General features: G+C 37.8%; 1 protein-coding gene across 3 annotated transcripts; it reads right to left on the bottom strand.

Moving 5' to 3' along the window:
* Positions 1–4,356: 4,356 nt before the first annotated feature.
* On the bottom strand, positions 4,357–14,097 carry LOC116167676 (E3 ubiquitin-protein ligase UBR2). Of its 3 annotated transcripts, none has more exons than XM_031483123.1 (5): positions 13,874–14,097; positions 13,750–13,822; positions 12,775–13,702; positions 11,574–12,222; positions 4,357–8,346 (listed from the first exon to the last, which is right to left on the bottom strand). In XM_031483123.1, exons 3-5 carry the CDS (start codon positions 13,681–13,683, stop codon positions 4,580–4,582), a joined length of 5,325 nt encoding a protein of 1,774 aa, XP_031338983.1. In that variant the 5' UTR covers positions 13,684–13,702; positions 13,750–13,822; positions 13,874–14,097; the 3' UTR covers positions 4,357–4,579. The 3 variants fall into 3 exon arrangements, with proteins under 3 accessions (XP_031338983.1, XP_031338982.1, XP_031338980.1); XM_031483122.1 differs by having other exon boundaries at positions 12,775–13,689; XM_031483120.1 differs by lacking the exon at positions 13,750–13,822 and having other exon boundaries at positions 12,775–13,689.
* Positions 14,098–15,099: the final 1,002 nt, after the last annotated feature.

Genomic DNA, 15,099 nt, shown 5'->3' with positions numbered 1-15,099 from the left:
GATTTGGGATGTCAAACCTGCAGGAATAAACTTTATGAGGATTAATTCCTGTAAATTAACGATCAACAGGCCCAGCTTAATCCCATCAGCTGTAAAACAGGCAGGAAGAAAGGTTAGTGAACAAAAACATATTGTTCAGGAAGCAAAAGAATTCGATTTTACTTCAAATTGCTTTTATTGCGGTAAAAATGCAGAAAAAATAAATAATAAAGATGCTTTAATGAAGGCAGTTGGGCACTGGGAAACAAAAGAAAATATTTTAGCAACATTAAAGAGGAGAGAGAAGACATATTTCCAAACCTGTTTATTAGCGCGGATCCAACACGTTAATTTATTTGCAAAAAAGCCTATTTACCTACTGTCAAAAACGGTGTATCTTAAAACTGTTCCTCCCGTTTTTGCCGCTTTTCTTGAAATTTTTCTATTGGAATAATATTTTTTATTTTTGATTATTAAAATGTAAGTCGTTACGAAAATTTTGCTACCCCGCGCACATCTGTACGATGAAAAAAAATAGATTTTTCATCCCCTTGAAAAAGAGGTGATTTTTTACAGAAAAAATAAGATCTTGGAAACGGTTCAACTTTATAGGCCCAAACAATTATCTTCTGTTTTGTCATAAAACAGGTTATGTTACCTCCAAATTTCAAACCCCTACGACATTTTTTCGCAAAAATAAGAATAAAAAACGAAAAAAACAGTTTTTCCGGTTTTTCTAGGAAAATTTGAGGTAATGTGAAAATAGTGTAGATACAAAAGTTGCTCATTTTTTTAATCTCTATAACTTTTACATTTAACATTTTCGTCTAAAATCAATAGTTTTGTCACAATTTGCAAAATACCACTTTCCACCCATTTCAACCCCCGTAATTTCACCCGCGGAAAAATTCAGCTGTTTTAATTATTTTTTCCCAATTTCTATTCATTTCACCTGCCTGAAAAACCCGGTTTCGCCCGGTAACTAATTTTTTTTGAAAATAAATCATTTAGAGCTATATTTAGCCTGGACTAATAGGGAAAAATACAATTGCCAAAATACCATATAAAATTGCAAAGTACCTCGAGCTACCAGATGCAGAAGGTTACACTGGGCATAGTTTTCGGCCTCCGCGTCTTTGTTGGTTGATGCTGGAGGAGATTTATCCGAGTTTAAAGAGGTATTGAGGATGGCGCTCTACCAACGTAGCCGAGGGCTATTTAGAAGAATCAATCGTAAAAAAAGTAAAGTTTCTAACCAAATTATATGCGGAATGCCCTCCACAAAGGTTTCTGGAGAACATCAAATGTACTCTACAAACATTGAAAGTACAGGTTTCAATGTCAATCAATCTTCCTCAACTTTTTCTGGTAACGTTACTTTCAACAATGTTACTAATTGCACCTTTAACTTCGGTTCTTCTACTAGCACTGAGAATAACAAGTACATATAAATAAAAGTTGTAATTGAAGGGTATTTTGTTTACTTATAAGCTTACGTATAACTCTCGCCAGGAAAGATTGCCGGTCACAGCACACCTTGTGTCGATTTACAATCTTTGTTTTTATTAAGATGCGAGCGACTTCTGGAATAGGATCGTGCTAATGTTGAACAAAAAGTCTTTTCATTCAACATTGACACGATACTATCCCGGAAGTCGCTAGCACCTTACGAAAAACAGAGATTGTAGATCGGGATTAAGTGTTCTGTGACCGGGAATCTTTCCTGGCGAGAGTTATATATATGGAGTTGAGGGAGGAAAAACTTTTTTCCTCCCTGGGAGGAAAAGTGCAGCTTTCGACCCTCAAAACGGGGCGAGAAATGATATTTTCTTAAGAGGTAGTAGGAAAATGAGTTTTTCACTGACAAGTCGAAAGTTTTACGTACGAGGCGCCTTTCGTACGGAAATTTCGACGTGTCAGCGGATCTCACTCGTCCGTAGTAAACACCAACTTTTTTTTATTAGTACCTATGCTGGAAATTCTTGTATATAAACGGCTAGTCAACACAGGCATAGAAATCAAAAGAGGCAGAGAAGTGGAAAGGAAGCAGAGAAGAAAAATTTATCTGCCTGTTTTCCGCTTCTTTGTCCCTAGCAACTTCGCTGTTTGAATATGATCAGCGAAATGTCACATTTGACGTAGGTACGTTTAAAAAACCCACTTCTCGTCGTTGGTAGACTATTTTGTAATACAATGCTATACCTACTTTTAGTATGGTAGTATCATTTGATAATACTTCATAGTTATTTATGTATTACAGGCATTATTAGGATGTTTATGCCCTCCCGAGGGCGACACGCTTACAAACCCGAGAACCTCTGGGCTTAAAAGTCGCCCAGCATCAAGTAATACCCGTAGTACATACAAAATTTTATTATATATGGCCATGGCCGGATTTACGATGGGGCCATGTAGGCCCGGGCCCATAGCGGAAAATTTTTAGGGGCGGCAAAAAAACAAATTTGGGAAATAATTCTACAGTACTAACGTAGAAAAATAACATAACCGTTTACGAAATTCGTTCAACTAAGTTAAACTGTTTTTATTTAATTACTCGCCTTTCACAGATATCGAAAAAATATGAGACAACTTGCAAACATCTGGAAAAGTTAGAGCGCATCCAGCAGCACCTCTCCCGACTGCTTCTAATGATAACGAAAATTAATTGTCACTAATTATTCTGCCTTGATTTGTAGGACGGAAGTTTCGAAAAACGAGCTTGTAATTTTATTTTGAATTTAAGTGCAATTGGCGAAGTCAAGATATCACCTGATACCTATCTACGAAAACTGCACGACCTTATAGCTGTTATAATGCTCGTTTTAAATTTACCATAAGAATCGAAACCTGCTAATAATAATAATAGTCTTTAAAAAGTACCTAGGTTAAATTACATAGAAATGTGTACAAAGGGCGAGATTCAGTAATGGAATGAAGCATACATACCATTTCTGCTCTTCCATCTAATCCATGTGATGGTGGATGGATGATAGCATATCATGTTTGAAATTAGGCATAAAATATTAAATTGTGTTCTTCTTCTCTAGAAAGAGCGGTTGCAAAATCCTACAGGCAGTTGCAAAACGGATAAATTCACTACAAAACTTATGTGCGTTATCGGAGGTAAGACAAAACAATGGGGGTTTACAGTATAGTTGAATTCCGCAGTTCTAATTTAATAAGCGTGTACCTGAAACCATAAAACATTTTTTTGGACAGTAAAAGTTTATTTAAAAATAGAGGCCGATTAGTAAAAAAATAATGAACATGTGCGGTTTTAAAGGTTTATTCAAAACGATATGATTGTGGCGGGCTCTGTGACCTAATAAGCCCGACCAATCAGCACCTAGAACCATTCAGATGACATAACGACTTGGCAATATTGCAGGAGAATGGCATTTATAACTTGCGTCATCTGTCACAGGCACTTGTCACTTTCGTGCTAGATGCAGTTAAACATTCCTCTCAAAACGTCAAATGTGACAAACGTCAGACCCTCGCGTAAGGTTGCCAGCTCACTTCTACGTGATTGGTTGTAGGTTTGTGACGTATTTAGTCTGAAGCGTTTCAAATTCGGACTAAAAACACAGCTTTTCAATAATTTATTTTGGGTTTATTTTACTCGCAAATAAAAATTGAGGACACACGGGTCTTTTTATTTTTAATGTACTTTGTGGATCAGAAATAAAAAATGAAGCCCGACCCCATTAAACAAAATGAAAACCAAAACCTCACTCCTCGTCTCCTAAAGCAAATAAGTAAATTAAGAAACTACGATTTCTAGTAAAACGAAGCGGCCAACTTAAAACGGTTCTAAATACTGGATGTTCAGCAAAGCTGGTCGACTCCACAAATATACGGTGTCATCATAACTTCGGGTATTAAACTTCAGGGCAAAAAATGGTCGCTTCGTTAGATTACTAAAACTAGGTACATTTGACTAAAATAACAAATAAGTGAGGGACTTACGGGCCTGTGAAAAAACATGGGACGAGCCTGGAATGGAACAGGGGTATGTACAACGTTTTTAACCTTGTTAGGCATAACTGGGACATTGGCTACGACGCGGATAGCGCAAAAGCATTTTTTCTGAATCACGTCGGATTGTAGGCGTAAGTCCTGAAAAATGAGCTGTCGGGAACTCTTACAGAAATAATCCTAATAAAGCCTGTTTATTGAACAATAATTAATTAAAGCTCAAACAGAAATAATTTAGATTAATAATTTGCAATCTAAAAAAGTAACTGTGCAACGGAAGTATAATTAAAAGACACACAATAATTTAAACATTTTATTTTTCTTAATAACTTAAATATGAATAAAATATGCATTTAAGAAGTACATTTTTGTATAGTCTTACATATGTATCATTGTTGGTATAACTCACTTGATTTAGGTGATATGAGTATTTCAACGTATGTATTTTCATAGATTTACATTGCTACAAAAACCAGGCGTGTAATAATTTCAAATGTATCAGTCGAATTTATATAAGTTGAATTGCCTCCGACAACACGGTCAATTTGGAGTGGACTAATTTGGAAAACAAAAAGGTGTTTACGTGTAAGTTTTCTAATTACAGAACGAACGTAATTATTATTTACAAATGTTGCCATTGAGTAGCTACGACGTTGGTACTAGATTCAATAGCCCTCGCAATTTCTTCGTGAATACTATGACTTAACCAGAGAGTGTGTAGTTTCTTATACCTCTCCTTGCATAATTGTAAGGGGTTTCCTCGTCTTAAACCTTGATCTGTCTCGCCATATTCGTCCAAGTAAGGCGGAGACACAAAGCATCCTCGCATAGGGCTGGCCAAAAACAATATTTCACATTCGCGAACGCGAAGGAATACTCCAATTCCCGCTCCACATTTATAGGCGTGATAATTGCAAGCGCCTACGATTGTTTTATTTAATTCAGTTTGGCAACAGTAACTTTGAGAGCATAGAATCTCCCCACAAATGAGACACATGGTCGGATTCCTCGAATCTTCATGATTACTATTTGGGCATGTAAATGAAGAAACTGTGTTGATTAGTTCACTGTAATCATTAGGTAGGTCGATCAACTGGTTTATTGTTTGGGGCTCTTCTATACTGCTAAAAGGTAGTGGGTTACCAGAAAGATAACTTCTTACTTCGTCATGATTGCACCACTTATATACGAGAGGGGCAATGACTTTTGAACCGAACAGCTGTTCAGGTGTCGTCAGTAAGCCAAGATAAGCACACATATTTTCGAATGTATCTCCCCCAATTTCAGTTAGTTCGAATAATGGCTGTACGTCAGTGAGTATGTGGTAGAATAAGACACAACACCGCAAAAATGGTAAGCTGGCGTTTTTCACGTAATCCCACACGGCTTCAGCATTTTCGTGATACTTGCCCAACATTATCAAAATATTTCTTATTTCTAAGCCGTCTTCAAGATGAATTTCCTGGCTGTCTGTGTCCATTTTTGCTATTTCTTGAAATTTATCTGTTACAATCAATATTTTAACAATGTGTGCAGTAAACACTAATTGCAGAGTATGCAAATCGAGTGAACCACCTGTTGGAACGGGCGTTGGTTGAGACGTGCCAAACAAACTGGGCAAAGAGAATGTTAATGCTACTAATAATCCTAGTGAATCCCATTGTAATATGGAATAGTCATCATGTTGATGATCTACCAGCATCGACAGTAAACGTAATGCGTGGCTGCTTATAACAGTAACATGCTGCCATGTGCTTCCCAGAATGCCTGTAATCCTAATTAAACTCTCTAAACAATCTCGATGACGACTAGAAAGGTGGCCCAATAAAGGTTTGTTGGAATCTCGCAAAAGCACCTCAATGGTATGCAAGGTGTATGCTAGCGATTTCCATGTCATGGACGGTAACCTTCGTTCTGAAGGATGCGGCTCAACTGCAAGACCTCTCGTGTACGGCGCCTGAATGAACAGGTGTATCATTTCTACTAAATGAGGACTTATCGTCGGATGCTCTTGTGGAAATAGCGCCACAAAATCTTTACCGTTCGTACCCATTTGAATGTCTTTGATCGGCGCGGAAAAGTAGATACATTGTTTGGGGTCCTTACAATCTGCTTCACAATTATTCTGGGGCGAATTTTCAGAATTTAAGATTCCTTTAGCCACAGATTCGCATGTGCTGCAATAAAGATTGGTGCACATATCTGCACCATGACATGCTTTCACCTTGCTATTTACTGTTGCAACAATGCAAGTCAGCCAATCGGCATACGTAATTTCATTCTTAGCGTGACTCTGTTGAATTGACGATAAACCAGGAATTAGTGGCAGAACTGTGTTACTAAGACATTCGCATAGAGGGCACAAGAACTCTCGCTTATCTATGTCAAAACTGGCGGGGTGTCTTAAACGATATGGACGACGGTGCTCTTTCACCATCACATTGTCAAAGTACTTTTGCCAACATTCCGCATGCATTACATGGCCACAAGTGCTGGTGTAGGGCGCAGGACCGCAATTTGAATTTAAAAAGAGAGGGTCGTCCGAGAATTGTTGGACTTCGCCATCGGTTCTGTTTGTACACAGTACTGTAGCCTGTTGAACAAAACCCGCCAATACTAATGCTGGACCCTCTACTGTAGACTTTTGCGTTTCTTGACATAAAATGCACGTGTAAGTTTTTTCGATATTTGTACGCGCAGTTTGTTTGGGACCTAAGCAGACAGGATTATCAGGTACAACTTCTGTAGTTTCCATGGCGAATTCGTTTATTTCATTATTCGGTATTTCAGATTGCGTCTCTTCAAATAACTTAGCGTTTTCTTTCATGAACTGATTTTGCATCGCGGCCATTTGCGCCATGATCTTAGCTCTCCTTTGGGCGGCCAATTTCGCCTTTCGTTGCTTTTCGTCCTCGTCCGGTATGACGGACGAATCCGCCGATGTCTCCATCGTGCTCGTTGACGGAGCATCGCCCTGCGCCGACATAGCCGCCACTTGCTTGTATTTCTGCAGAGTCCAGCGCAACAGATCTTTATGCGCGTCTATACGCGGACTCGATATAAGGGCTTCAAGGAATTTGGGTAAATCCCATTTTGCCGCTTTTTCGGCGAACAATAAAAAGGGATAGTTGCGCGATTGTTCCTCCTGGAGGGCGTAACCAATTAGGTGCAACACTTTATGCAACTGGGGTTCCGAGAAACTCCTTGCCTTCAAATTGAGACAGCGCTCCAGTACAGTTTGCATAATGTGTAACATTACATCGCACTGCAACAAATTGACAATCATATTAAATGACTCTTTCAATTTGGGTAAATTAGATGGAGGACAGCAGTCCAGTTCCCCGTCTGTTTTGCGCCTTTTTCTCTGCGTTTCTTCGGATTTGGACAAGTCCTCCCGAGTATAATGATAGAAAAATACGTTATATTCGTCAAAATATTGATTTTTCAATTCATATACTCCGCGACCGCTTCCTTGCGTCGGCTTTTTAAACACAGCCAGTTCCTCGATCACATCATCTAGGCCTGTTTCGTGAGTAAGATCATCCGGAATAGTCTTGTTCAATTCCGAATGTGGCAATGGTTTTATGCACAAATGCTGAATAATCTCCTTTTTAACGCGATCTTGAGTTGTAAGATCGCTAATTCCGGGAATATGCCGTTCGCCTACAATGCTGATTACCAACTGCAAGAATTCCTCGACAATATTTATAATCTGGCGAATGCTATCCTCCTCTGGACTTTTCAGGCTTCGTATTTCAAAGTTGGGGTTTGCCCAATTGATTAAGTTAAATTTGTTGAGGAGATGTATGAGAAATTCGTTACTTTCGATCAGAGATGCTCCGATCTGAAGTAACTGAATGTCCCGATCAAGCATCTCCGTTCGACATTTAACATTGTGATAGAAATACAGTTGGTTAAGTAACGCATATCCATTCCTTCGCCACATTCCAGCATGTACCTGCGCGATCATTACTTGTGTGCGTAGGACCGGTTCAATTATCTGTACAGGTGTCGGTTTTGGTATTTGAAATTCGGCGCTATCAAAATTTAACCCGTAATTTTCTAAATGAAGATGTAAACCAGCCAAAAATCGCGATAGCGAAAGATGAATTGAAACGGCTTTCGTAGAGACATCGTATGAGAGACAAGTGACACTGTGGTCTACAAGTTCGCGTACTTTTCCGGCCTCGTTTGGATCATAGCAAGGATTTTCGTACAACTTCTTTAAGCAAAGCCGATAAGCTTTCACCAACACGACTTTATCAGTACTACACCATTTAATTGCGAGAGAAATGCAATAAGCCAACTTGATGTGCAAATTAAAGGCAGATTCCCATTCTGGTTCGTACTCCATATGTTGACCCACTTGACGTACAACACTGTCCATACCTATAGAAGAGAGAAAAGTTATTCAAAATTTGAGAAAGGTTTCTAATTTAAAAATCGAATATTTAAAAACCTATGAAACTGAAAATAATAATCACTTTTGAGGTTGGCATGTTCAAACCGAAGCTCTTGCCCTGGTACGAACATTGCACCGACCAAGTAGGACAAGGTGGATTAGTACTTGCGCGCGCAGGGCCACGAAGTTTTACGCTTGGGCGCAAGCAAATTTCAAGACATATTTACATGTAACCGTTTTACCATTTAATTTTTGGTAGGCGCAGACCACTATGATCATCACATAGGTAAGGTTGGCTGTGGTGACGGCAAGTTCCTCCAAATGTGGAACCGTGCGCCGGAACGTTGGCGTTCTATCGTTACGCGCACGAAGACCGTTATAGACCAATGCGGCCTTATCGAACAAGTTTCGGACCTCACCATCCAAGCTGGTGCCGACAGCTCCGACTCGGACTACATGGACGACTAGGGAATACCGTTGCCATGACAGCACGAGCGCATGCAGCACTGTGAGGCGCCAGACATTTTTTTAATAAACAAACGTTTTCCCGAGACCAGGGGGTTTTGTTTCGAGAAAAAAACTTTGTTTTATTTCATCGTAACTTCTACATATATTGAAGTATTACCGACATATCCTAATTTTCTAAAAAAAAACATAATTCAAGTAGATTTGCACCAGACCAGTGTTGACCCGTCTACTAATCATCGATCCACCAAAATGGCCGTTATAGCTACCGAAATATGGTACATCTACCTAGCCTAACTAAAAATGTATTATATCTATTATTCAATTGCATATACAGTGAATTTTTCTTAAATGTATACACATGGGCTAGGTATATATTTTACCGTTAGTAATTTATATAACTCTCTGCCTCAATGTGTAAAAACACTTAGGACCGCCTCTTTCAGACATCGCCTTACTAAAACTATTTATGAAAATAAAAAAAATTAAGTAAAATTCCTTTTATTTTTTGTTTTTTTCTGTTTTTTATTTATCTTGATATTTTTCTCTTTTTTTATTAATTAACTTCCTCTCTTCTTCATCTATAAATTATTATTGCCATTTATTGCAAATGGCACGCCACTAATCAGTTAAACAACCAACTAATTCATATTAAATTAATTAATATAATTTCAATTTTGTACTTGGGACGTATTCTTTCTTCAATAAAAATTATTGTTAAGTATTAGGGTTAAGTGGAAGAGCAGATTATGAAACTTCCTATTCATAAATCTGAACTTCGCCCTATTGAAGGTGACTCTGACGTTAGTTTATTATTTTCTATTTAATAGTCATGAATTCTGTTTATTAGTATGTACAGTACAGTGTTATCCCTCAATAAATGACCATTATTATTATTATTATACTTTTAAAACTAGTAAACACCTAACTTTAACTTTCCGACTACTTTTAATACATTAATTAATATTTTTCACTCTGATGCTTACTTGGGAAAGGTTCACCATTCCCCGCCCACCAATGAAGTCAGATTAGTAATCAAACCACGCCCATTTGCCTTTCACAAAATCCAGATTAAGGAATTGAACACCATTAGGAGAATTAACTAAAGCCTAATGTATGCATTTATTTTGTCGATACTCTCGATATCAAGCGTTTCATGAGTTCATTTTAAACGGCTTAGAATGACTTTGAAAACCCAGTCAAGGGCGTAACACCTTCCTTACAACTTACTCATCACCGCTATTATGCGATTTTTTTTTAATAGCGCGTAGGGTGGTTTAATCAATCACATTTTTTTTGTCGGTAGTCTGCTCTGTAACTCTTATAACACGGTTTTTGAGTAACTACTGTAAAGGTAAAAACCTTATTTTACCTCGTATTTTAAGCGCATAAAACGAAATTTCAATTGGTCTATTTGTAACTATTAATGTACAACTGGATTCCCACCTTAAGACCAAAAAAAGAAGTGAAATTTATAACAAAATATAAAAATACAATTCGGTACGAGTATCTATTAATTTGGGGAGAAAATCATTTGTAAGTTTTCTGTTTCTACCTTCAGTTTAGAAATTCACCAAAATGTCAAACACTGCTACTCTGAGAAACAGATATAGATATAAAAGTAGCTAGTTATTTGATTAAAGATGGGGATGTTGAGGTTTGTAGATTTATTCTAGTTGACATGCTTATTTGGACTATGCAACCTTACTACAGAGTGGTTCAAATTCTTTGAAAACAACTCAAATATCACCAAAAAAACTGAAAATGTCAAATTTTGTTTTCATTATCCCTAGCGTAAACGATCAGAAATGGACGGTTCTAGCTAGCAGCTTCTATGGACACCTTTATTGGAAAATCTGAATCAGCTATCAGCAATTCCATAAAACGCTAGAAGCTACAAGGAACTACTTACTTATTTCTTATAAGAGCCATATTGGATTTTTAAGGAATGAAATAGAGCACAAAAAACACATCAATTTACAAGAGAAAATTCAAAAACAAATGTTTCACATTCATTTGTCAACAAAACATCCACGTGAATCAACATGGCTATGATAGCGATGCATTGAAATGAATTTCGTTTTTGTCCTCTATCTCATTCTGTAAAAATACAATAAGTATGGCGTTCATAACTTCTACATCTAGCGGGTTATGAAAATGCTAATAACAGATTCAGATTCTCCGTAAAAAAGTACTCATAGAAAGTCCTAATGGGACTATATAGTCACAAAAAGGAGACCTCTTTATCCCCACTTAACCATTACAGAAACAAACTTCTGCCTGATTTTTTTAGAGAATTTTTTTTAAATAAAAAACCCTTTTCAGCCACTCCGTTGATGGAATAGGTGCGAAATCATATATTATAGACCAAGAACCCAAAGTGAATGTTTTAATCCCTCCAGAAACAAAAGTGACTATTTAGTCCCACAGATTCAGGTCTAAACATGTCCACAAAAAAAACAAATTTTACTTTAATACAATTAAATTAAACAAACAAAATTGAATAAGTGAATAATTTGCTGTAATATGTGGGCGCTGAGATGACAGGTGGAAAATGGTCATAAGACTAGATCTGTATAGGTATTATTTGCATGTGTAGTCTCTCCCAGGAGACAATGAACATCATCTTGTACCAAATTGGGCTTTAACAAACGCACTGTATCTTTTAAGATAACTGTGATTTCCTTGAGTGTAGAGAAAAAATGTGTACTTCAATATCCTATCTAGATAATAAATAAAGTATGTATACCTTGCATGATAGTTAGCAATTGAAGCATAACAGATAGGCCTTGGAGAAAGTTCCTTCGCAGAGCATCTGTCCATTTCTCGGGTATTGCGCTTAATAAGTACCTCAAGTCGTACAGTATATACTGGGCACGCTTAAAAGCTTGACTGGAAACATTACGTTCAAATTCCAATTTTCCCAATTTATTACATTTCCTGGAACACTCAGAAAGGAACGTGTTCAACAAGAGAAATAAGACATCCTCTTCCTCAATTAGGTGATGAGCCAATGTCGGTACTGTAAATAACTGTACGGCAAGTGAAGAAACAGAAAAGGAGTGGTCGTGATCATCTTTAATAAAATCCTTCATGACGCTGCCATAATTTTTTGTAAAAACTTTGGCAAGGGCCTTCTTGTTTTCGTACTCTCGCAGCATTCCGGATATAAACAATCGGTGCCAATGCGTTCTCGCGCTTTTCCACAGATGGGAGTCGTGCTGCAGTATTCCCTTAATCACCGACTGATCCGTACCCGTCGACTGCTGAGATTTTAAAGCGACCTCTGCGAATATTTTCCGGAAACCTTCGCTATGGCCCAGAAATTGTTGTAGCCACGATAACAGTTTCATGGAGAATAATTGATGGGCGACCACATGAGCGGGCACGACTAAAACCTGTAATAGTAACATAAATTGAGAATGCATGTCAGAATTGATGTTACGGTAATGTTAATTATAAGTATCAGTGATACCATTATGTACTTTTCGTACAGAATTTTAATACAGACCAGACCTAGTTGCTAACCAAATCATTTCACACTTAATTTTGATAGTGCCAGTGTCGGTGATGGAGCAAGCCAAAGTGGAAGTCTACTTTTGATAATTGTGCCAGTTATGGAAACACATACGTAGTAAAATATACGTAGTAAGTTCAATAGTACAAAAATCCCTGAAGTTGGCAACACAAGTATGGCTCACAAATGGTTCATGTTATTATTTTGAACTTTTCCATTTCTCCACTATTGACGGATTGTGGCCTAAGTTTACAAAAATCAGTTTGTTTTCCCATATAAAAATTAACTCGGCTTGTTGTTGGACACACCAAGAAAAGCAATAGTAATGTAAAAAAAATGTACAATTTTGCAGTCACTCGGATTGTGATATTAATGCAGTTGTTATTTCACACCTTATCGCTAAATATTCCACAACCAGGGGTATATCACAAACCTTTAAAGCTTTGTTTCCGTGCCGCGACGTATGCTTCTCAATCTCAATTTTTAGTTCATTACAATGCTGAAAGGTGGAGCACTTCACGACAGCACGTCCTTCTCTGTCAATGTTTGTAACATACTCGATGGCATTCTTCTGGCTACATTTAATTACGCGATTTAAAGTGTTTATGACCTGCTCAAACGTGTGTATCTCGTCATTGTACAAAACAGTGCAATATGTGTCTATATCAAACGAATTGTCATCGTTGCTTCCCAAACGTAAATCGGCAGTATGTTCCAAACACAGCAAATTGTAGGCATACCACAAAATCGCGTCGAAAACAATGCGTGCACGATCGGCTATATCTTCCGGCAGATTTCCACTAACTTCCGTCTCCTCCTGCGTTCCGACAATATGAATATCACAAAACGGTGCCTTCTTCCATGCCTCCTTATCACCGCAATCGCAGCAGCCGCCCCCTCCCGAATTGCCCATCTTGTATTTGTGAAAACGGTGCTCAGACTTTTTAAAACAATTAACACACAAGACGCACGTATTATCCATCCCACATTCGCGACAACTGTACGTCGGCTCTCCCATTTTGAACACCCGCCCGCACACTGTAGGCGGCTTATCATACTTGCTCAACTGCGCGAGAACTTCGTTGGGATCGCCGTTAAAAATGAACACCTCAACAGTGTTAAACAAGATATTATACGCTTCGTCCTCGTTGAAATTCCAATTTAAGCAGCTCTCGTTAATCGACGGGCTGTACATCCTCGGCACCCATGTGCACCAATGATCTTTCAAGTGCGAACCGGACAGCACGCCTTTTGCAAACTTTTCGTTCCATTTGGTCACCACTTCCTTTGTATCGACCGTAGGAGGTGCAGGTGTCATTTCCACATCCGATATTTCTTCCATTGTTACCTTAAAAAATCAACTTGAGATACATACACACAAGTGAAATGGAAAAAACATGTAACACACTTTCACCTGTACTGGAAATGAGGAAATGAATATTAATTCCTACCCGTGGATTTGGCAACAAAGAGAGAATTGCCTATATTTAGAACTTGTTTGTACAGGAAAACACTCTCAATTCTATTCTTACCTTGCAGATTTAATTTTTTCTGGATTTCAAGGTTGCCTGCTAATTTTCAAATTCAAGTGTTATCTCTGTTTTTGTTCCTTAATAAATAATTCGATGATACTTTACGGGGAATTGCACCAACAATGAATACTTTTGTTCAACTCTACTTTAGCTAAAATTAATTTGGAAATTAAGACGCATTTTGACATTTCTGAGAGGAAAAGATGTCAGTGGCGAGAAACAGCTGATGCCAGTTTTTCTGTAGTTATGATTGGTCGCATTCATGTTTTAGTATATACTGATGGTCTGTGGTATATACGGTGTGGTGAAGATGTATGTGCAAGGTATCAAGGTACCAAGACGACTAATCAATTCAGTAAAAGCTGGTAGAAGTTACATTTACAACCTAGAATTTAATGTCTATAATTAATGAGTGTGGCGCAGTTCCATTGAAGCTGAACTGTAGTGCTAAGGGTCCCTGGTTCGAATCCGGGTTCGGGCATGGATATTTGTAAATGTATAGTGGGTTGGGTGGGTAGAGCAGCCTTGGCTGAAACCCCGCCCACTCAAAAATAAAGGCAAAATAATATAAAATAAATATATAAAAATAAATAAATTATTATATCAACTTCACGCAAAGCAATCATTCGCAATGCAATTATCCAATCTCCGAAGGTATTTCTCATTGCGAGATAATGTATATAGTTATCGATAAAGTGTTGACTCCCAGGAATAGTATCTGGCATAATAGTATCATTTCTCTCAATTTAAAGAGCAACCACAAAGCCAGAGTTCATCGAACATTCCCAGTATCTACACGGATAAAGGTTTGAAAGTCATTCGACTCAGTCACTCTCAGCAAACACGGGTACAACGATAATATGACATGGGTACTACTGGGTGCATCCACAAAAAATGCTCATTTTCAAATGACTTCATTAAATTATCATCCTATATACATATAAATTCATTACCTATGTATGTGGCTTTAGTGTGGTGACTATAAACCAAAAGACAAGATCCGATGAAACTAAACAGAGTGTAATAGTTAGACTATTTACATAACAAGGGCGAAGTCCACATCCACTACTGCGGGCCAAATTCTTGACAGAACAGCTTCCTAGTTCAAACCAAAAATATATTATTATATTAAACCTTAGGTACTTGCGGCGAGTGAACACTCAACGGTACTAGTTACACATATAGATGTCGCCGCACATAAAATAATATGGCAGAACCAGTAGGTA

Source organism: Photinus pyralis, unplaced genomic scaffold (assembly GCF_008802855.1).
Source record: "Photinus pyralis isolate 1611_PpyrPB1 unplaced genomic scaffold, Ppyr1.3 Ppyr1.4_LG4, whole genome shotgun sequence".
Classification (NCBI taxonomy): Eukaryota; Metazoa; Arthropoda; class Insecta; order Coleoptera; family Lampyridae; genus Photinus; species Photinus pyralis.
The sequence above is the reverse complement of the archived record's forward strand: the minus strand, read 5'-3'. Positions and strand labels throughout refer to the sequence as shown.